This window comes from Clarias gariepinus, chromosome 22 (genome assembly GCF_024256425.1).
Source record: "Clarias gariepinus isolate MV-2021 ecotype Netherlands chromosome 22, CGAR_prim_01v2, whole genome shotgun sequence".
Classification (NCBI taxonomy): Eukaryota; Metazoa; Chordata; class Actinopteri; order Siluriformes; family Clariidae; genus Clarias; species Clarias gariepinus.
The window spans coordinates 11,821,789-11,846,115 of NC_071121.1; the positions used below are offsets into that span (position 1 = coordinate 11,821,789).

Consider the following 24,327-nt stretch of genomic DNA (forward strand, 5'->3'; position numbering starts at 1 on the left):
GTGCATATTTCAACAGTGTGGCTAGGCTCCACAAGCACTCAATCTAAGTCCAATTTGGATGGTTTGTGATTATTCCATATTTATCCTTTCATAATTACATAGTCTTCAGTATTAATATACAATCTTAAAACTATATTTTTTAAAAATAAAAAAAAAAAAACATTGAATAAGAAGTTATGTCCAAACTTTTGACTGTTACGTTTGGTGGTTTTAATGTTATGGCTGATCAATGTACATTTTTTCCACAAATTAAGACAACCACTCCAATAAATATTAAATATCATAAATCTACCAGTTATGTCTCTTGTAATTATATTTATATTACTAAAATAACACAACTTGTGCAAGGCAATGCAGCATCCTCAGCTTAGACTTCCTAAAAAATTGTAGCATTGGAAGCAAGTAGCATGGAGGCCTCATGTCATGTCATGTCAATGCACCAAGGTTCCAAACAAAGTTCACGGTTCATCATTCTCATACTGCCTGTCTTCAGGGCATCAGTACAGTGTTCAGATTCAGGCTTGCAGTTGGCATTTAAAGAACAATATTTCATAACCGAGTCAAATTTTTGGGTATATTTCAGACACAACAAAAAACAGCCCTGTGTAGGATCACGAAGAAACCTTTACACAGCTCTCAATAGACTGTATTTTTCAGCGGTATACAGTACTTTAATACCGTGTGCAATCACAGGTCAACTTTGCATCAAATAAATACACTTTAATGTCACTTTATAATCTGTATACATTCAGAATTTGTTTTTTCAACAAAAAAGACAATGCCTTACTCAACAATGAAAAATAAAAACAAAAACTTTTTTTTTCCTTGAAGTTCCATCAGACAGCAGTGAGCGTGTTTCATTGAATCCATGTTGCCTCCTTCATGTTTCTGGTCTTGCCTCCGTCACGTTTCTGGTCTGTTACCACTGCCACATAAACTTCTTTTACTTGGGAGTGGAAACACATGTACCTGCTGAATTCCAAGAAAAGAGATTCATTTCATGGAGGCTGTGCTGTTTTTTAATGTGTAGAAGAGAAGATACGCCTGGTTGGACTGAAGCTGGTCCTCAGATATCTGGGTAACACTGTAAGAATGAAGAGCATAGAATAGTTTGACAAGACTTGGTCCCAAGGTGCTGATGAATTAATTGAAATGTAAAGAGTTGATTATATTTTAACAGCAGATCTGATATTAGTTACTGCTATAAATATTAAAGATCCACATTTTGTTTTATGTTTCACACTCATCTGCAAACTTTTTTAAATCTCCTTTTTCCATCATTCTACAGACAATCTCCAATGATAATGTAAAAACAAGTGTTTTGTTAATTTACAAAAAAAATAACTACTAATATCTACTACTCCTGTTAAGTGTCTTTGAGATGCTTCTACAACTTTACTGGAGTCCACCTGTGCTTAAATGAATTCACTGGGCATAATTAGGAAGTTTTGTTCATAAACAGTGTATGACAGAAGAAAATAAAATCCACGAGGTGGAAAAAATTATCCGTAGATCTGCAAGACCAACACCATTACATCACCTCCGCCATGCTTCACAGTGGGAACCACACATTCAGGAATTGTCTGTACACACTCTCCACATCTAACAAATATCTCATGTTTCTTTGTTTTTCTGTTTAGTCCCAATCCCTTGAGTTCTTTTCACACTGTTCATGTGAAAATGCTCTTACATTCACTATTAAATTTCACTATTAGGTATGAGTTCTACTTTTGTTTATTTTTATGATTTGATTTCACTAAGCCTTGAAAGGATTGAAAGTGTCCAAAGAGATTTGGAACAACCAATTAATAGTCTGCCAAGATCTAGTCACCAAGCCAAACTATGATGCTCAGACCATGAGAAACAAAGTCCAGACAACACACAGGTTTCAGACAGTGCACATCAGCTTATAAAGCCCATCCTACAGTTAACATGGTGGTGGCAGCATCATGCTATGGGGATGTTCTTCTGTGGGTTACTATATAACCAGGGAAAAAAAACAACGACTCAAAGCATACTGCCAAGAAACAATTCAACCCAAAGGAGCACCTCTGGAGAAATGGCATTGAAATGACTGTGGCCATCCAACCAGGTTGAGTTCCAAGCTTGTATCATCATTCATAACCTTATGTACAAATAATAAAATAGTAGCATAAAAACAGAAATATAAAAAAATAATAAAATATGGAAAAGTTGAATGTAGAACCATGTCCAGAGATAATATGCGGAATGTTCAGTATATTGTGCAAGGTTGCAGTCCGAAGTTCATAGGCAACTCTAGTCTGAAGCAAATGAGCAAATCACTACAAACACCAGTTTTCACTTTCACTCCATCTTAAGACACGTGTGGAACATAAATTATGGAAAACTTAAAATCTGTGAGAACTGTATATGCCACAGTATATTTCTGTGATAACTATTAATTTACAGGAAACTGTATGTTGAAATTTTTGCACATAAAAAAAAAAATTTGAATAAAGTTTACTAAATAAAAAAGGGTTCAAATATCCAAATAAACTTTTACTATAATATTTTTAAATAATGATACCTTTATTATTTTCAACATTTCTATATGGCCTGGTGCTGTGTAACTGTTAAGTTCTGTTATGCCTTTAGAATAAAAAAAAAAATCTAGACTTTTTTGTTTCTTAATAACATTACAAGCTGCAGCGTTTTCTCCTATTAGAAAAAGCTGCCAACTTTTTTGGGGGGGAATCATTGTTTAACTTTGTGATATCATTAGTGAACTAAACTGCTTAACAGGTGTCTTACAACATTTTATGTAATGCATAAAAATATGACACCTTATTCAATACATAGAATAATACATTGTGATCTTCACTGTGGTGGCAGTGGATGTGCTTTTATGGGAAAATTATCATTTTTCACATCATACCACAACATAACTTTATTTATTATTTTTATGTCATTTGTATTATTCCTAACATACAGTATTAGCTTTATTACTTTTCATCTAATTCTCAGGAACTACTTTCAGAAATACCAAAGAGCCAGTGTATATACTGTAAACAGTACAGTACTGCATTGTGAGAAAAGTATATGATAAGATCATTATAGCAGCACCAGCCTTCCTCTTCCTGGCACAGAGCTGTGTAGTGACCCATGTTCACAGTGCCAGTGTGTTCACATAAAGCATATAGATCATACAGCACCTGGCCTTAACAAACACAAATATGAACCTTTTCATCACCGCCATTTAACAAAAATGAAATTTAATTATGGTTAATAGCTGAGTAAATCCTGATTAAAGCTGTTTAACATGATATAACGTCTATTGTATAAACATCAGGCATGAGGGAAAGAGTTCAGTCTACTGTCTCTGTGGAGCTTGTGTGCACTTCAATCATCAGAATAAGAAAAAAAAATGCGATCTCTGTGACTGTGACCATGGCATGGCAGATAACTGAAACCACCATGGAGAGCAGATAAGCATTTCAGTGTAAACAAAAAAAAGCAGAAGACCAGACCAGCTCCTTCTTTAGTCAACTAAGATCAGGAATCTGGGGGCATAGTCTTCCCAACACAGGACTGGTGAAGTTTGAAAAAAGTCATTTGGACTTACGGTATTCTTAATCTCTGCAACAATATGAAGGTGGTAGAGGCAGATTTGGTGTCAACAATTCAGGCTACCAGTGTGGTGTAATAGTATGGAGTAATACATAGGAGAATGTTTCTTGCATTATCTCTTTTTTACACTCGCTTGAACTTATGTAAATGCTTTGTATTCTAGTTGGCAAAATAAGGTATTTAGTTATAAAAGAGTTATCACGCAATCTCTTGGAAGCAATATCCTAGACGCCCATGCTCCGAAGGGACTGTGTTCTTGTGTACTGTAATGATGGGTCGTTCATGAACGATTCGTTCTTTTTGAACGAGTCTTTAACGCGACTCAGAAGAACGAGTAGCCTCAGAGAGGGATTCATTCATTTTCCATGCGCAAAGCATTACCAAACCTCTGTAGGTTATGTACAGGAAACTGAAATGAGTAGAATGAGTAGTTACCTTTGAGTCTTTGGTCTGAATCATTCGTTCTTTTGTCACATGACTCCCATAGGCCCTATGCAGTGCAATAGATTTAAAAAAATGAACGACTGGGATGAGAAGATATGGGAGTTGAGCTGCTCATTCTGTTTATTATAATATGTCTTTAGCTGCAATTTAATATTTTAATTACTAGAACTATAGATATACATTTTACATTTACTATACATTATATTTTATTTCTGATCAAAAGTATGAAATGAACAAGATGACTCAAAAAAAGATTTGTTCATTTTGATGAGCAAGATTCAAAGAACTGAGTCACTAAAAAGATTCAAACTTTCTTCTTATTATTAATATTAATACCAATCAAGCACCATTTGAAACTACAGCTTATAAGAGTATCACTGTTGAAGAAGTCATCATTATTTGTAATATACTGTACATTACAGCACAGTGAAATAATTTTCTTTGCATATGCCAGCTTGTTAGGGAGCTATGGTGAGAGTACATAGTCAGATCCACCACATCCTTATAAATGCATTTCATGACCATGCCCCTGCCACGACGCCATCTTACTGTATGTTCTTTCCTTCTAGCGTAATAAGGCGCCATGTTACATACTTTACACATCATCTCTAACTGGTTCCATGAACATGATGGTGAGTTCAGTGTATTTCACTGGCATATCCAGTCACCAGATCCGAAGCAAATAGTGCATCTTTGAGATGTAGTAGATTTGCAGCATGACCATCTATCTGACGAATCCACAGCAGACGGGACCTGAACATTATTATGAGCATTTCCATCCACTTATGCAATCTATGCATAAATATTCAAGGGAGTTCTAACAGCACCAAAAATGGTGGGTAGGCTTGATTCTACAAAGTATTCATGTGCATGAACAGCTTTTGGGACCTACTGTATACAAGTCATTAATGATTAATCATGAATAATATATATAATGTTGATACTGTACAATACATGACATGCATACTCACCACAGTCACCCGATCCAAATGGTCCCAAGTCTAGATCAGTAAGAGGATAAGACACGGGTACTGTGTGTTTCTGGATTGAATTCCTTGATGCTGTAAAGCGCTTTAAATCTAAGACAGGACGTTAAGTGAAATTCTGTGGAGGAATTCTGTGTATAGCCATTACTACAGTATATAATGTAAAGAACTTGTAAAGGATACGTATCACCAGGATTTTAGGGAATCTCTGTATGGTTAGTCTTTTTGTGGTCTCTGTGTGACGATTACACTTCTCACACATCTAAAGCACATAAAATAAAATCACATCAAGCAAGCACGCATGCATGGAGTATTGTCCAGGCAGACAAACCCAAAGCTCATACTCTCCACCTACAGGTGAATTTCCTTCGCTGAGTTGTTCTTTGTGTGAGAACAGATCCAAACATTCCTGAAGGGTCACACCTGCTCTGGAGTCACATGTCTAAAAACAGCACAGGGTGGAAGGTAAGTCAGGTCTACACAAGTCCCAGACAAGGCCTTAAAGAGGGAGTGTGAGTTACCTTCGGAATAGGCAGAGACAAATCACAGAACACATCCAAGGTGTTGGAGCAGTGTGAGCAGACAGAGCAGTGCAGGGAGCTGCACAGCTGTCCCGAGAACAAATCTGTGACAAAGTGAGAAACAGTACGTGACTCATTATCAGTATAGCTAATTAAAGATACAATGTATCATTTTGAAAAGTGTTTTTAAACTGACAATAATTTTGTTTTGAAAATACATTAGAAAAGATAAAATTTTTCTTTTTCTTACTGATTTGGATAGTTTTTTTACTTTATGCCGATGTTGACATTTTTCCAGCCCTGAAATTATAGATCAAAGAGACCTTTTGCTGTTTTCTTAAAAGCCCCCATCACTCACTCACTCATCGTCTATATCACTTTATCCTGTATACAGGGAGGGTCGTGGGGGGCCTGGAGCCTATTTCAGGAGCGTTATGGCACAAAGCGGGGTACACCCTGGACGGGGTGCCAATTCGTCACAGGGCACACACACATACACACATTCATTTACTGTATACACTATGGGCAGTTTGGGAACGCCAATTACCCCAACCTGCATGTCTTTGGACCGTGGGAGGACAACAAATTACCACGAGGAAACCCACCAAGCACAGGGAAAACATGCAAACTCTGCACACGCTGACCCGAGGTGGGAATCAAACCCAAGGCGAGAATCGCTAACCACTAAGCCACTGTGCAGTCGCTACTACTTCTACATTTTTAAAAATTCCAAATTGTTGATGTCATTACCATATTCTATATAAAACATATTTTATTACATTCAGTACTTTAATTAACATATTCATTGCTTAATTTTTGTATGTTGGGCCATTCATTCATTAATTTTCTATACTGCTTATCCTATACAGAGTTGAAGAGTTGGGGAGTTTAGAGCCTATCCCAGGAGTCTTCAGGCTTGGGCATGGTACACCCTGGACAGGGTGCCAATAGCAGGTGACACACTTTAACACTCATTCACACATCACAGGCAGTTTGGGAACACCAAGTAGCCTATTCTGCAAGTCTTTGGACTGTGGGAGGAAACATGAGTACCCGGAAGAAACCCACCAAGCACGGGAAGAACATGAACACTCTACACACACAGACTTGAGGCAGAAATTGTACCCTTGACCCTGGAGGTGCAAGGCCACACTGTTGGTCCATGCAAACAAATAAAAATAAATTAAAGGTTCAACATCCCAATCAGCAGAAGGGAAGCACTGCCTCAATGTCTCAAACATCTAATTATTCTGATATCAGATTTTTGTTCCAGTTATTTGAAAATTAGTACCTGAATAGCGCACGTCCTATAAGAGCAATACGTGCAATACAAATAAACGTATTTTTAATTTGATTGATGTTGCTTATCTCCACCCTTCTCATAGCCAGGAAGGTGTAATTCCAAATCCTGGATGCAAGCCACTAGAGACCAAGATCACTGTTAATATCAGTAAAATACTACCAGTTATGCTTACCTACAATTATACTGTCATCCTTGTCCACATGTCTCTTCCACATAGCAGCTGCTTCTTCTGAAATCCTAGTTGGAATAGTTACAGGTTAAACTAAAAAAATTAACATATCGTGCAAAAGTTCATTTATTTCAGTAATGCAACTTAAAAGGTGAAACTATTGTAATATACGAGATAGAGACTCATCACATGCAAAGCAAGGTAGTTCAAGTCGTGATTTGTCATTACTGAGATGATTATGGCATACAGCTCATGAAATCCCCCAATCCACAATCTCAGAAAATTAAAATATTGTGAAAAGGTTCAATATTCTAGGCTCACCATCAGCTAATTAAGCCATAACACCTGCAAAAGGTTCCTGAGCCTTTAAATTGTCTCTCAGTCTGATTCAGTGGGAAGCACAACCATGGGAAAGACTGCTGACCTGACAGTTGTGCAGAACCATCATTGACATCCTCCATAAGGAGGGAAGCCTCAAAAAGTAATTGCAAAAGATGTTGGATGTTCCCAAAGTGCTGTATCAAAGCACATAGAAATTTATGTGGAAGGGAAAAGTGTGTAAGAAAAAGGTGCACAAGCAGCAGGAATGAATGCAGCCTGGAGAGGATTGTCAGGAAAAGGCCATTCCAAAGTGTTGGGGACTTTCACAAGGAGTGGACTGAAGTTGGAGTCAGTGCATCAAGAGCCACCACACACAGACGGTTCCTGGACATGGGCTTCAAATGTCGTATTCCTCTTGTCAAGCTCCTCCTAAATAACAAACTACTGAAGCGCCTTACCTTGGCTAAAGAAAAAAGAACTGGTGTGTTGCTCAGTGGTCCAACGTTCTCTTTTTCTAATGGGAGCAACTATTGCATCTCATTTGAAAACAAAGGACACAGAGTCTGGTGAAAGACTGTAGAGGCACACACTGCAAGATGCTTGAAGTCCAGTGTGAAGTTTCCACAGTCTGTGTTGATTTGGAGAGCGATGGCATCTGCTAGTGTTGGTCCACTGTGCTTCATTAAATCCAGGGTCAACACAGGCGTCTACCAGGAGATTTTGAAGCACTTCATACTTCTCTCCACAGACGAGCTTTATGGGGATTCTGACTTCTTTTTCCAGCAGGATTTGGCACCTGTCCACTCTGCCAAAAGCACCAAAATCTGGTTCAATGACCGTGGGATTACTGTGCTTGATTGGCCAGCAAACTTGCCTGACCTGAACCCCATAGAGAATCTATGGGGCATTGCCAAGAGAAAGATGAGATACATAAGACCGAACAATGCAGAAGAGCTGAAGGCCACTATTGAAGCATCTTGGTCTTCCATAACACCTCAGCACTGCCACAGGCTAATAGCTTCCATGCCACGCCGCATTGAGGCAGTAATTGCTGCAAAATGGGCGCAAACCAGGTAGAGTACATATGCATACTTATACTTTTCAGAGGTCCAATATGTTCTATGTATAATTCTTGTTTTATTGATTGCCTGTAATATTCTAATTTTCTGAGATTGTGGATTTGCGGTTTTCATGAGCTGTATGCCATAATCATCTCAATTATGACAAATCACGGCTTGAACTATCTTTCTTTGCATGTAATGTGTCTATCTCTTATATTAGTTTTACCTTTTAAGTTGCATTTCTGAAATAAATAAACTTTTGCACGATATTCTAATTTTTCGAGTTTCACCAGTAGTTATGGATTTAAATGACTATAAGGCTGATTCTTTTAAGATCAGAGTTTTTCTGCGTGTACCTGATTGGGGTGTGGCTGGGCTCAGGAGCGGGAGAGGTGGCAGGGTCGCGTGAGGGTCGGCGGTTGATTTCTATGTGCAACTGGTCCAAAAGGAATCGCAAAAACTCCTGAGCGTCCTGCTGACTGTCAGAGTGAGGGTGTGAGGTAGAGCTTTCATTGATCACATCGCACAAAACATATAACCATATTATATAAAATACATTTTGACAAGATGGCGAGTAATGTAGTTTCTACAGTACATTTTTTTTTTCTACAAAAAAAGCTGTAACTTGACAGGAGTGAAAAAGATAGACTTGGTGAATGTTTCTAGCTTTTCTTGCACAAAGGATAAGAGGACGTAACTTGTTTGTTCCAACATCATTAAACTACTGTATAAATGGATAGAAAGTACCACATTTATTCCTTTACAGTTTTTCATAGATATTGCGAATATAATAATTTAGAAAACATTAGATATCAGAATAATGTTGTGTTCACCTGTATCCACTGAAGCAAGGCAAAGCCTCTTTAAAGACTCGGTAGAACCGTTCAGGATTAACTGCCCTTTTCCTTTCCTCTGTGGACCACAGCCCTTCCAAAACTTTGGTGAATTCTGCAAAAGATTTGAAGGATTGAAATATAATGGAAATTGCCATTACATGAAGAATATGGTACGGGTGAAAAGTAACTAGGCATTAAAAATTGGTATTATAGTCCATTATTATGATACAGAGATATTGAAACAAAGTGGACGTGTACTTTATTACATAGGAAAATAAAAGCAAATCTTTTTTCCAACGTAAGCACCAGTGGCGCCAACCAGTTTTCTCAAACAGGGAAGTAATGCATCTGAAGAAAGTTGTTTGGCATATTGCCGAGAACCTCCTAAACCCCTCCCTCCTGAACCCATCCCTCCAAGTCCTCCAGTGTGCAAGGCTTTGGCCAGTATACCTCCAACTTTGTGTAGCCCCACAAAAAAAATCACACAGAGCAAGATGTGGACGTCTTGAAGGCCAGTCATAAATTCTGTGTCAATATCCTGGAAAATGCTGGTCTAACCACACATGCACGCACAATAAAAGCAAAATGGGGTGGTGCACTGGTGATACTACAAGTTCTACACGGCCATTGAATATTGCCTAGTTACATATCACCCACTCTGTAGATGAGACCACATGATAATTATTAATAATAAACTACTACACAGTATTCCACCTGTAATTATGAAACCAAAAATGATATCCAAGCATATATTTCTTGAAGACAATTGGCAATTTTTATGACAGTCCAAACAATTAACCTTTGTTTCCATAATTATTACACAGAACATTTTTCAAACTTCCCCTCTTCTAGTGTAAATCCCTGAAAAATCTAATTGACACAAGGAATAAGCGTAGAGAAGAATTCTCCCACCGTTCATCAGCTTTGGCTCTTGACTGGAGCACATGTCCTGGAGGTAGGTTTTAGTCAGACAGTAGTCTCTAAGACCCTTGGTGTGGGAGAGACACTGCACAATAGCATTTAAGAAACACTAAGAGAGAAAGAGAGCAAGAACAAGTACCACAATAAGGAAAAATACTACAGTTTGAAAGCAGTAACAAATATTTTCTTGCACTATAACATACTGTGTTCCCGGCATTATACAGTCCGACTTGTCCACTGCCCAGCGTTAGCTCTCTCTGTAGGATTACAAATTGCTAATTAAAACGTCTCACGTAATCATTCGTTTAGCTTCAGACTAACAAATCAGCACAGTTAAAATAATTTCATTATACTTCATTATAAACCCTCTCAAAATATCCTGCCTGGCTAAATCTCTCCAGGGAGTGTACTGTTTCCATTTATACATCTCTAATCCTATTATCCCGTACAGGGAATACATGCTCATGGAGGTTATAAGAGGTCACTCCAAAGGCATCTATCTAGTGCATGCACTCAGGAGGATGTAGCAACTCTATGTATCTACACACACGTGCACATGGCTTTTTGTCATACATAATGATTATGATAATGAGAAGCTGAGACATTTGTAGCTGAAATGGGAAGTAATTCCATTCTGACCTGCTGTATATACCAAGAAACCCAGCAGGGCCTGGAGAGTCCAGTAAATTTAAATATACCAAATCATCCTGTAAGTGAGGAATAAAGCTAGTTTATTTATATCAGGGGCATTCAGGTCAAACTGGTACTTGAAGGCATAAAATTGATTGACAAGACATCAATCCTCTAACCCCTCCAGACTTTGCTAGGCCTGGTCTGACTGGCAGCTGATGCTTTCAAGCTGTTAAACTTTAACTTCATCTTGTGTGTGCTCAAGGTTTGATGTGTTCCCCCCGTTTACACACAATTGTTGAAAGACTTTTGTTGCACATCACAGTGTCGAAATCTTTTTTTAATTTTGTGAAATACAGCCACGCTTGCGTACAATTAGCTTTAAGCATTTTAATTTAAGCGTGTTTAGCTTAGTAAGCTAGCGCTACGCGCTACTGTCAGAGCAAGTGGAATTCCTGCGTTCATATGGTCTCGTTCCCTGAGTTGTGCTTTTAAGTCAGACTGTAAAAACAATATGGACTCTCAAAGGTTAGTTGTTTTTATGTTATTATTTATGCACATCTATGTGCATTTTCAACAGTAGGGACGGTGACAATGCTTCTTAGAACCATTTCTGAGAACCAAAGGATAAATATTTCAATCGATCGTTCAGGCATTCAAGTTGCATTGAAATCTGTGTTCTGATTCGGTTCTACTACATACCGGTTACTTAGGTACTGGTCCCATATTGACACTGGTTTTCGATACCCAAACCTACTAGAATGCACCTCGTATTTTTAGAAACATCTGCCATATAAGCCCCTGTGAATGGTGTTACATTAAAACAGCACACTAACACAATACGTTAATATTAATGTATTATTATTTCTTATTGAAGGTGCAGCCTGTTAGTAATGGTGATGGCCAGAAGTATTTATACAAAGTGAGATTTGATGTTTTAATGACGGTCTGAAATGTTGACAATAATGACAGTCAAGATGATGAGAATTATTTATTTTGAGCGGTAATATTGCTTTCCATATGCAGTAATGCAGTAACAGGGACATCTATGGTACTCTGATATCAGCCGTTTTTTGTGCACATGGCAGATTGTGGCCACTATTGTAAATTACAATTATTGTTAGGGCTGCTAAATAGACGAGTAATCTGACCAATCACATTTAAGAATTTTACAGCAATGTGCTTTACTATATGTTAGAGTATTGAAGTCACTAAATTGCGGTCCTATAAAAGTCCAGTACAGACGTTAAGATGCGTAACAGCTTACTTCTTTGTCAGCCACCAGCAACAAGCCCATGAGGGAGGTGTAGAGCACCGACTGTGAGATGTCTAAGTTTTCATTTTGGTTCACCAGTGAGCGACACAGGGCCTGGCATGAGCTGTCCATCTGAGTTCTCAGCATTGAGTCGTTACACTCTATACTTAAACTGCGCAATATGCAAAAGACAAATTAGAAAATTTGATTAGCACTGTAGCTGTATCCTGCATCATTAAAGAAAAAAAGCAGATAAATACACATTCGACATCAAAGTTAGTAACATATTAGGATTGTACACAAAGTTACGTTACATGAGTTCAAATAAGCCGATTCTGCGCTGAACTATTTAAGGGTACAGAATACAGTTTATACTTACACAGATGATACTGAAAAAGATGTTCTTCAATGCCGAACAGAATAAAATGTGCTCAAAAGTGTTCCGAATACATGATGGTTGTCTTTACATGAGTTGGTGAAGTCTATGGGCAACGTCTCACTCTCACTGTACCTGCTGATCATCAGCTTCCAACCAGATCCACGAACCTTTAATCACCACTAATCTTATTGTCCCTCTGTAATTTCTATATTTAGTCAATCTCATTTTAGGAGCTGGACACTTCGAACCCACACTCGACACGGGTCTGGGCTAAGAGCCCATAATTTCAGTCATAATTTCCGGATTTTACAAATTAAAAAATATGGCTGAAAAGTTCAGCCATGACCATCTTCTTTTCAAATATGAACAAGGAGATATGAACAAAATGAATCAGAGGATCCTAAAAATGAATACTAAAAAATTATAAATGTAATAAAGGTTGGGTTTGGACATACACATCAGTGAATTCTTCATTACTAATATTTTAGGATAAAAAATATAAATGTAACTTTTTTTGTTATTTGCAGGTATAAATGGACTTTTGTTCAACATACAAAAAGTGTTTTTTGTTTAGTTTTTTTTGCTATAAATTTCATTTGCCTCCCCATTTTTCTCCTAATGGTCTGCAGACTTTTTTACTGTTCCTATATTACAATGAAATGTACAATCAACAACATATAAACAACATTTTAACAATAATATACGAGCTTGTTATTGCACTTACAAGCTAATACATGTCCACAGACAACAGATCAATATTCATTCAGAATAATATTTTTATATTTTTCGTATAACAATTTATTTCACTCTGCTGTAAGGTATATGTGACAAAATAAATGCTTCTTCTATTCATGATACAAAAACTCTAAAATTCACAACTAAGCATCTCCATCTCTGCCGTGGTGTCATTGTTGAACATCAGCTTCACATGAAAACTGTCAGTTTAACAGAGAAAAACAGTTTGTAATAAAAAAAAATGTTATGTGTATATATATAGATCTTTTTTAATTGCTGCTATGGTATTCACATTCAACTTCGGATATCACACTGCTCACAAGCAGTAAATAAATGCATAATGTACGGTACCTCTGTATAACTGTATATCATTTTCACACTCTTCAAATTACTTTTATTTAAACTACTTATTATATTTTGCATTAATTATATTTCTACAAGCTACATAGAAGATAGGAATGAGCTCATGGACTCATTTCCTGATAGACACTTGTTTAAAAAGCACATGCAAGAGAACCACTTTACACATTCTTCAATCTGACCACCTGCAGTCAGTCATTTACGGTTAGGTTCAAAGGAAGCGTTATGCACAGATCGAACCGTTCATATAAATACCTTTCACTTTGACATTTATAAAGTTTGTAAACTTTAGCAGTTCCTTGCATGGAAGGGTGTGTGCCTGTGGGGACCGGGAACATGTATCTTGTCCTTGTGAAGTGGTGTCACGTCTGACCTATGTGTCTATCATCTCCACATCAGAATTCAGGCTCAGTTCAGCGATGTGTTCGAGTGGGGGCTCGGGGCTTAGCTGGGCCTTGGAATGGCTGGCCTGAGCGTCTCTGTCTCGTGATTGGATGATAGCTTGCCGCAGGCAGGAAATCCACTGCTGCTTGTTGAAGGTGTCGTTGGCCTGCAGGCTGTGCGACTGAGCCTTCGCGCGCACCCTGCTGCTCACACGGAAGCAGTTCTTCACTGAGGGTGACGGAGAGAGAGAAGGATATTATTAGTAAAGAAGAGTCACAGCTAAACATAATCTTTCTTTAAACTGATGATGTATAGTAAAAAAAAAAAGGGTCTTTAGTTTTACCCTTTATAAAGGGTATTTAGGTTATACAGTGATCAATTTTATTGTGTGTTAAAATAACACTGTATTTGATGTATAATAAACTGTATATTGAGTCATGTTAGGAATAAAACACAACATGCAAACACATGCAGTAATTAACATGCTTGCTATGTTATAATTAACATGCCATTACCACCGCCATTATCAAAGTCCGTTCTTTTCCAACAGCACATCCTGAAGTGTTCTATAATAAAGTGTCTCTTACACAATCGCATTATGAACTTTTTATTTATTTATTTATTTATTTATTTAAGATTACTACGCATTTCTTTTAATCTCTTAATAATCACATTTGATGTATGCTATCACTTAAACTTTGACACACCAAAGTCATTCTAAATAGTCCGTTTCTTTTTGTCTCTCCTGAACTTTATAACCGAAAAAAAAATTCAGTTAGTCGTGTCACTGAGAAACCACAAAACCCCCACTAGTGCAGGCGGAAAACTTCTGACGGTTACAAAGCACCGATGCTCATGAGGGTTTCAGAAAAAAATCTAAAGCACCTTCTTTTTTATAAAGAAATCTGCTTGCATGTTGTCCCATGTCCTGATATTGTATAAGAACGAGACAATAATATGCAACACCCACATCTGAGGCAAGCTGTTGATGAATTTATTTAACAATCTCTGATGCATTAGATTTTAAAAAAATTTACTGAGAAACTATATAGTTTCCAACACAACTACTGTATATTTAAAATATCTCTGTCTGAGAGTTAAATACAGAACATACAGTAAAATCCTTCATTAAGAAAATAAGAAGACGCTCTGTATCACATACACGCCCCATCATTACTGTAATGCCGAGTCACACTGCACCTATTTATACCATAGACTGTAAACGAGTTGGATAAAGCCTCTGTGACATCAGTGACGGGTATTCTGAAGAGCGGTTTTAAAGCTCAATTGTGGCAGCCCTGGTCATTGCCATCTTGGTTATTAAGCCGAGCTGTTCACTGGAACACAGCTACTTTCACAGAGTACACAATTCCCACAAGAATAAGCTTAGCCAAAATGCTAGGGTAAGTAACGTCAATTTATATGCTAATGTTCATTGTCATGTAAATAACCATACACAATATGATATAGAGGAAAATTCTTATACATGTTCGTGACCAAAAAAAGGAATAAGATGGTAGGAAGAGGCAAATTGCACTAAAAGTAGAATTTAAAATATAAAATCTACAAATCTGTAATGTATAATGTAACACTTAATAGCCTACACATCATCCTGTATCAAAGTCTACACTTCTGAGAAGTTCACCATTTCCAGTTAGCTGGTTATCTAAACTGATGCATAACAATTTGACACCCGTGAATCAAACCATAATTATGCATGATTCAAAAACAAAATAAAGATTCACCCCTGTACAGGGACCAAAACCTTTTTTTTTTTTTTTAAGAACAAGGGTGTAAACGTTTATTTCTGTTTTACTTTCTAACATCAGGCTCTATGTGGATTCATTCACTTCTAGAGCCAACTTGTGGTCATTCAAGTAACTGCACACCAAGACTTTCTCTTTGATCTCATTTTTCAGAACAAAATGATGGACTATGATTTAAACTGCTGCTTTTTAAAGATTCTTGATTCTTGATGTAAAGAAACATATGTTTTACCTTTATCATTGCCAGTTAAAGCACTACGGAAAGATCCGGAACTGCTGCCCTCTCCATCGGGCAGGTCCTCCAGCAAGATCTGGGCAGCAGGTAAGGGTTGACGGTAAACCTGGAACTGAACCATGCCATCCTTGTCCTGCACCACGGGGCGAGTCAACACCAGCACCAGCTCAAACAAGAACACATGCAGCTTCTGCAGAGGTGATATAGAGATAATAAAAGGTAAAAAAAAAGAAAAGATAAAAAAAGAGAGAGAATGAAATGAATTGATGAAGAGCAGAAAGTATGAGGAAAGTGTATTCACCTGTCCTTTGGTGCTCTTGAGTTCACCGTGGCAGTAGAGGAAGCGTGAGGCATGAATCTCTGGAAGTCTCTGACCCTCCTCTGGGTAGCACAGACCTCGTTTGTAAAACTGACACTCAGCCTCACCGGTCTTTTGGTTCACCTCAGTAATGATGCTCTGGATTAGCTCCATCTGCAGACACAGGTAAGAAACAGCGTGTGTGTGTGTACAGAAAATGAGCTACTTCGGTCAATATGGAAGATTATTAGACTTAATAGACCACCTTAATAGAAAACTAAAGGAACATACCACTATACCCATTGCGCGTGTTATTTAATACAACTCTATCTCCTATATATTTATTTAGTGCTCCCCATATCCAAAACAAGATCAAAATAAATGTTATTAAAAAATAAACCCTACCATTAAGCCTGAGAAAAGCGGTATTTCTGGCTTGGACAGTTCCACAACCTCAATGTGGTTTTAACTAGAAATGTTCAATGTTTTTTATTCCTCTCCACCACTTATACAGTCATGTTCAAAAGTTAGTTCCCTTTCTTTTAATTCTATGTTGTTGTTTATCTATATCTTGATCTACATCTTAGTCTATGTTGAGTTAATCAATAACATAAAAATCATCTAATCATAGGCAGTCTCTGCATTAGGCATGTACAGTATGACAATTTTTTAATGTCCTACTATTATTTTAACAAAAATACAATAGCTTATAGATCCACCTTCAGCAGCACCTTCAATAACTTGAAATGACCATTTCCTGTACCAATTTATCAGTCTCTCATATCAGTTGTCCCAAACTTCTTTACAACATTGCTTTAGTTCATTGAGGTTCTTGAGCATTTGCATATGCACCGCTCTGTTAAGGTCACACCACAGCATTTTCAGGTGGCTTGAGGTCTGAACTTTGACTAGGCCATACCAAAACCTTTAACCTGATGTGCTTCAGATCATTGTCTTTCATTTCATTGCAAGGATTCATTGCAAGACCCAATTTTAACCATGCTTTAGCTGTTGTATAGATGGCCTCATATTTGCCCCTAGAATACTCCGGTATACAGAAGAGCTCATGGTCAACTTAATGAATGAAAGATGGCAGGTCCTGTGGTCCAAAATCATCACACCTCCACCACCATTCATGACGGTGGGTATGAGGTGTTTCTGCTACAATGCTATTTGGTTTTCACCAAACATGGCGCCGGGCACTCAGGCCAAACAACTCTACTTTGGTCTCATTTGTTCATAGGACATTATTTATGAAGCATTGTGGTTTGTTCAGATGCAGTTTTGGAAACCTCAGTCATGCTACCATGCTCTGTTTAGGCAGAAGAGATTTCTTTTGGTACCCCTTGCAAAAAACGTACTTGTTTAGTCTTTTTATAATCATGCATGCTGCTGGATCTGAGATGTAGCTCTTGTTTTGTTTTTGCATTTCTCTGAGCATTGCATGGTCTGACTTTGGGGTGAATGTGCTTGGACATCCAATAGTGGGAAGTTTGGCAAATGCCTTGAATGCTTTTCACTTATGAAGAATCTTTCTCATTGTAGAATGCTGAACTGCACATTATTTGGAAATGGTTTTATAACCCTTTTCCAGATTGAACTGTAGCAACAATTGCTTCTCTAAGACCTTTAAGAATGTCTTTCCCTTCTGAAATCATGTTAACACATACCTGAACGCTCCAGACTAGCAAACACCCAAAACTTCTGCTTTTATAGCGGTCTGCACACCTGATAATCAATTAATCAAGGACTGATGATTTGCAGTAACTGGCTTCAACTTACCCTCTTAAATCCCGTGCAAGCCCTATGGGGGGACTTAGTACTGTCCACTATTTTTCCTTTTTGGCTTCATAAATAAATAAATAATTGCAACTTATTGCAACTTTCGAATATGATTGTATGTTTTATCTGTAAAAAATAATTTAAAATTAATTTTATTGGCTTATAAAATATAAATAAACTAGCAAGCAAATTCAAACCACTATACAAACCTCTTTGTATTATAATTAATGAATAAATGCTGTAACTGCATCCTGCACTCTTCAAAGCAAAAACTCATTTAGTTGATCCTGTGCTGCACACCTAATTTGCATCTGCGTTTGTCTCTCTTTAGCTTTTTCTAAAGCATTCGTCCCAACTCATTTATACGTATTCCCTAGCATTCCCAGCGAGGAACTCACGGCCTGTGGTAGCGTGTCCTCATCAGGGTGATCATGTGGCGTAGTCTTTTGGATCTCCTTCAGAAGTAACGGGTACTTCACCAGGCGACTGCGTGGCAGATCCAGGAAGTTCCACAAGTCTAATTTTCTGCTGAAGGATGACTCTTGGCACAAGCGGAGAAACTCCTCAACACGCCGTACCTGCTTTTTCTGGTCTAACAGAGCTTTGGCACCCACTTGGTTACAGCAGTAAGTGATATAGGCATCCAAGCAAGGAAACTAAAAAAAGGGAGGAAACCATTGTTAGAATCATCCATTGACTTAAAACCTTTTTAAAAGGATGACTGTCCATTTGCGTGATAACTCTTACCCAGTCCAGCAGGGTCGGCCCGATCTCCCCCACTGTCTTCTCTGACCCTCGTAGCCCTTCCAGACGAGCCAAAAACTCTGCACACACAAAAACATTATTATACACTGCTAAAGTAAAAAGGTTTATATGCCCTTTGGATTATAAACATATAAATATAAACCTTTGGAAATACCAGGGAATTCAGTTTATAACTGTAGGACATAGTTGTTCAATTCCATAGATATTCCTCATATATACTGTATGTACAAATACACACAAACATGATCTGTAACAAAATTGGCTAAACAGTAAATAATCAAATATTTATAATGGAAAATCTAAATAACATCAAGTCAAAGAGGTGTCTAAGGAATAGATCATGATGAGGTGTACAACTGTGTGGTGTAATGCCATCAAATTAAATCAGTTACTGAGCCCGGTCGTGTTTAATTCTTCTTATACCACAGCAATTTGGAAAAAACTATTCTGTCTAAACATAAAAAAAGATGCTATAACTGATCAAGTTATTAAGTTAAGTAAAATTAAACATGAATGTTACGTTATAGAGAAACAATAATGTCAGAAGATTGAAAGACTAAATAAACTCCACATCACAGAAAACTTTGTATAAATGAAGAATACGGTTCTTAATCTATTGTCTGGAGAGTTGGTACAATTAGAATAAATGCGATACTATTTTTATAAGTCCTACTATTTTTAAATCAATCCACTACATTTATAACCGTCTTATTTGCATCCTCTGTACAGTACCTATGTATCTATGTACAGTACCCAAACCCCTTCAACATTACTCTCAAATTATACTATCCTATTATACCTTATACCTTATACTATCTCACACTATTACATGCGACTTTTTTTCGAATCAAGCCTATAAAACATTTTTGTGATGATTTTGCTTTGTTGCGGATAATCTGCAAAATATAGTAACACTTTATTTTTTACAATCTGCGTACCACTAAAAGACTGAGTGGCAGTTGGCAGTATAGGAAGAAACTGCCTGCTAAAACCCACATTCAAAACCAGTCACAAAAGCACTTTTAAGAGGAAAACACATCTGCTGATGTTGCCATCTTGAGCCATTCAGTTTGCCAAATGTCTCTGAATCGTCCGTGTTGTGTTTCGATCTTTCAGTGGTGCTAGTCAGATTCATGACTCACCTAAATGCTGATCTAATGTGAGCTACAAAACTGACTAACCTCGACCACAAGGCCTAATCCATCTTCAACCCCTGAACAAGGGCACTACATACAGTAGCGCCACCACATTTGGGATTCAACCTTAGAACAGTTATTTCGCTGAGGCTATTCTAAAGCAAAAAAAGTGGTGGGACAAAAAGAAACATTTACAAGACTGTCAACCACCACCATGTTTTTTTTTCTCCTCGCCTTTTGGCTAAATAGCTCCAGCAAACCCGCTTTCTCCACTGCTTTTAAAACATTAAAAACCTAAGAGGGTTGGAAATAATTGCTGTCATTTGGTGTAACCTGTGTACCAACACACCTTCGTGGAGAGGAATCAGAGAATCGAGAGTCCCAAATATCTGCCCCAGTTCACTTTCAGTCATGATGTCCAGTTTCAGCATTGGCTCATAGTAAACCTAGAACCACGGAGAAGGACAAAGCATTAACCAACAGAGCACAAGCAGGATACTAATTTGCAACACACGACTTGGGGATTTCACAAACCTTTTTGACCAGATTGAGGTCTTCTATCAACTGCTTCTCTCCTTGTGTCATTTCATAGATCACCTGTTTGTGTGCAACACAAAAGAAATGAATTCCCTACGGGACAAGTCGAAGTTTCAAAGTGCTTGCACAAAAATGTCACATGAATATAATTAAACTAGACTGTATGACAAGTTAATTAATTGCGTAAAAAAATTAAATAAATCTCCATTCCAGCACTGTTTTCAGGGACGTCAAATTAAATTCATGTGTTAATGATTAGCTTTAGCATTCGTGAGGAAACAAACCCTGTTACCGTATATTTTAAAATTCAGTCACTTGGTAATAATACTGGTACACGTACGAACAATAACGATACAGTGATACGGAACTCTTTAAAGCATTCAGATATGTAACCATTGCATAATAAAGCTTTGTGCAGTAGCGTAAAAGGCCATTTAAAAAGTGTCACTCTTCACACACACACACACAGCGCAGTGACAAAGTGCCATGTTTGCTGACAAAACCTGAAAAACAGAACAAGGCCTCTGAGCCATCTCAGTTACTTCCTGTTTCGTAACATGCATCCCTTAGTGCCACAGCCTTTGTGTTTATCAGCTCAGCATTACTGTCTCAGCCTTAGCAGTCCTTTAGAGATTTGGCAATATGGCGAAACTTTCGTGTTGCATGGGAACAGTTTTGTTTACGGAGAGCAAAATGAACATGAGCTGACCTTCAGATATATTATATATATATATATATATATATATATATATATATATATATATATATATATATACACACACACACGCACACATATATATAATTGGAAACATATAATATTTATTGTCGTAATCAATAATCAAATCGACACCTAGGTATCGTGATATCATCGGATCAGCCGGCCCCTGGCGATTCCCATCCCTACTCACTACTATGACTCATTGTTTACTAGTGCACTCCTGAACACATTATAGATCTTGACCCTTGTTGCATTGTAATCCCCTGACAGCTGTCCTGCTGTACCTCTTGTCTCTTAATCTCTTTGGCACTAAGGTCCTGGCTCAGGCTGTCCACGGTGTCGCTCCACAGCTGGCTGCTGCGTCGCCGTGGGAAAGAAGAAGCCTTCTGACGAGTCCGGATCGCCATCGGTGGCATCGGGCGTGCTTCTGTGCGGAAGCTGATGGACCGCTGGGGGGTATAAACAGACAGAAATCTTAACTAATATACTATGAAACTATGATACTAATATAAACTCAGGAAACACCTGCATTCTGTAGAGGTACATAAGTTCATACAGTCGAGTTAAAGCTTTTGAAACTTTCGCACGAAAAAGATAAAACAGAGAGTGTGGTAGGTGGCATATTCCTTAATCATCTCAAAATATATGGGGTCAAAAAGTATATGTAAAAGATGTTGCCAATTCTATAATATACTGTAATGTATGCATGCACACCATTTGCCTTTCTTCCATTTAAAATGTATTTTATTTCAATTTAAATGATTTAAAGTATCAAATCTCATAAATGAGAGATCATATTAAAACTACATGGATATAAGTATATTTTTTTTGTTAGAATATAATATACTGCAGGATATACCCACAATTTATTTTCAACACATTAAAAAAAAAGGAAAAAAAAGGTTTGAGGTATACCTGAATGGACTGTCCCAACCGTTTCAATGCAGGTGTCTTCACTGGCGTTATAATACCAGTAACTCCACTACTCCTGTCCACTGGTTTGACCCTCTTGTTACAAGGCCCCTACCACACAAGCAACAAGATAAGCTCAATATCACTACGCCCCAGTTAGGGTTCTGTTCAATCCTTATTAACGCTAAACACCCTACATCTCCTAACCATACCTCAGAGTCGTGTGGGAGCTCCGTGGGAAAGTCATCTTCATCCTAAATGAAATCAAAGAGCAGACATTTTGTTGAAAACAAACGCAAGATGAGCGTACATGGGGTAAAAAAAAAAAAAAAAAAAAAAAAAAGATCTTCGTGAAATCTACCACACTGCAATGATTCTTAAAGAATATTGCAATGTTCTTTACATTCACATCTACTTAAAATAAACACCCACTTCTGCTCACGGTGAACAGTGCAGATGCTCTGGTAATTATGGAAAGAGACAGAGAGAGAGAGAGAAGAAAACATGAGGTTGTGTGATGGTGTGTCTGTGGTGAAGAGAGCGTGTCTAGCTGCAAGAGATAAGAGAAACATCGCAGAGAGCTGAGCTGTGAACATGGAGAGGCCTCTTTCCGGTATGACACAGGAAGCCGAATTGTAAAATGGCATTTTCACACTGACGAATAACAGCAGCTTAATTCATTCCTGGTAATGTTCTCAAAAACTTTTCGTGAGATTATTCGACTTGGAGTAGTTAGTACATTAGAAAGATCAACCAAAAAATAAATAAATAAATAAATAAAATGAACACCACTGTGCTGAGAATCAGTCACCTGGTCTCAGAAGCAATGTCTGTGGCCTGAACTTCCGTTGCAAAGCAGAAAACGAGAGATAAAATAAAGAGAATTTGTAACTGACGGAAACCAAGAGCGTCCATTATGTCCATGTAAGGAGGATTTGAAATATACATTAGAAATTGAGACCCTTGTACCAAAAATGCATCTAAAAGTATAAGCTGCAAATACATTTGCAAAGTATTTAATAAGTTAGTAGTCAAAAGGCGGACCATTTCTCTTAATTTCAGCAGATATACTGAAACTCTATGCTTTTAAAAAAACTCACATAGTCTTCTGAGGATCGGGCTGAAAATTCAGCATCACTGCTTGGGTCCTGTTTCCTTTTTTTCTGCTCAGAAAGTAACAAACAACATATTGATTTGGCTCAAAGGCACACAGTTAGGCCTAACCTCCATAGTTTGCGGTAAGGTTGGTGTAGCAAAAAAACAAAAAACAAAAAAAACTTACCCCTGCAAAATCAGAAAGATTGGCACATGTAAGGAGTCTATCTCTTGCTACGGGAGACCTATATGTTGCGAAAGAATTTTTATGTTAGATAGGCAAAGATATAATCACATGTTTAAGATCCACAGTACTAAACAGGTTAGCCCTTTTTAAGTCACGTTAATGTAAAGCCTGACAGTCAAAATGAGAAAAAAAAAAACCTGATTAAACATTATAAGTAGTATGCGATATATACAAGAAGTGCGAGATCTGGGAGTTACTCTTAAAACAAAGACGTAAATTAGGAAGCTACAAAATAACAACCTAACCCAACACAAGTGGAGTCAATTGAACAGATATGATTTTCTTTTTTTTAAAAAAAGCCCAGAAATACCAGGCCACAAAAAAAAAAACGAAGGTTTACCAGGAAGGTGACAAAATGGTGTCCGTCTCTTCCAGCTCCATCTTTATCTCTTTCATAACATCTTTAGATATTAAAACTTGAACAAATCCAAATACGATCAAAACCCTATTTCTAAAGTCCTCTGGGTCTGACAGAAACACCTGTCCCACCTCTTCGGGGAAAGTAAGAGAGCAGAATTTTTTGGTGTGCTACCAGCTCTACACCTCCTCTCTTCCTCTTACACTGAAACCCACATCCTGTATATAAAGAAGTTCTTGCTTCCTGTTAGCACAGCAGATTTAGACCCTGGCTAAAGAACTGCTTTTATAACACATTTACACATTATGAGTAGTAAACATATGAGGAAGTTAAATAGTGATTCACATTGTAGAAACGAGGTCAGAAAATTACCAGCAGAGATGTATTAGTGTGTTCATGTACCTGATGTGACATGAGAAAAGAAATCAGTCTCTTACATGGTTACTGAGACAAAGCAGCATCGTGCTGCTTTTATGGTACAGTAATCAGTTTATCCTCTAAACACTTTTTCTTGCCTTGTACATTTTAATATGTTTTGGTAGATTTTAAGACAGGAAGAGGTGTAGCTCATTTGTTGTATGTTGA

At 37.6% G+C, this 24,327-nt stretch overlaps 2 protein-coding genes across 6 annotated transcripts; both read right to left on the bottom strand.

Moving 5' to 3' along the window:
- Positions 1 to 705: 705 nt before the first annotated feature.
- Positions 706 to 12,553, bottom strand: usp21 (ubiquitin specific peptidase 21). Of its 4 annotated transcripts, none has more exons than XM_053481887.1 (12): positions 12,415 to 12,553; positions 12,048 to 12,207; positions 10,354 to 10,407; positions 10,142 to 10,259; positions 9,227 to 9,341; positions 8,750 to 8,872; positions 7,015 to 7,079; positions 5,540 to 5,643; positions 5,374 to 5,460; positions 5,202 to 5,280; positions 5,004 to 5,111; positions 706 to 1,084 (listed from the first exon to the last, which is right to left on the bottom strand). In XM_053481887.1, the coding sequence occupies exons 2-12, from the start codon at positions 12,180 to 12,182 to the stop codon at positions 1,020 to 1,022; spliced, it is 1,053 nt and encodes a 350-aa protein (XP_053337862.1). In that variant the 5' UTR covers positions 12,183 to 12,207; positions 12,415 to 12,553; the 3' UTR covers positions 706 to 1,019. The 4 variants fall into 4 exon arrangements, with proteins under 4 accessions (XP_053337862.1, XP_053337864.1, XP_053337861.1 ...); XM_053481889.1 differs by lacking the exon at positions 12,415 to 12,553 and adding an exon at positions 3,066 to 3,178 and having other exon boundaries at positions 706 to 1,086; positions 12,048 to 12,200; XM_053481886.1 differs by lacking the exon at positions 706 to 1,084 and adding an exon at positions 2,546 to 3,178.
- A 615-nt stretch (positions 12,554 to 13,168) lies between these two features.
- Positions 13,169 to 23,939, bottom strand: arhgef3l (Rho guanine nucleotide exchange factor (GEF) 3, like). Of its 2 annotated transcripts, XM_053482948.1 has the most exons (13): positions 23,725 to 23,939; positions 23,325 to 23,382; positions 23,143 to 23,205; positions 22,255 to 22,296; positions 22,046 to 22,153; positions 21,415 to 21,579; positions 20,410 to 20,472; positions 20,225 to 20,321; positions 18,722 to 18,798; positions 18,373 to 18,630; positions 16,196 to 16,366; positions 15,892 to 16,084; positions 13,169 to 14,121 (listed from the first exon to the last, which is right to left on the bottom strand). In XM_053482948.1, the coding sequence occupies exons 1-13, from the start codon at positions 23,778 to 23,780 to the stop codon at positions 13,883 to 13,885; spliced, it is 1,590 nt and encodes a 529-aa protein (XP_053338923.1). In that variant the 5' UTR covers positions 23,781 to 23,939; the 3' UTR covers positions 13,169 to 13,882. The 2 variants fall into 2 exon arrangements, with proteins under 2 accessions (XP_053338923.1, XP_053338924.1); XM_053482949.1 differs by lacking the exon at positions 23,143 to 23,205.
- Positions 23,940 to 24,327: the final 388 nt, after the last annotated feature.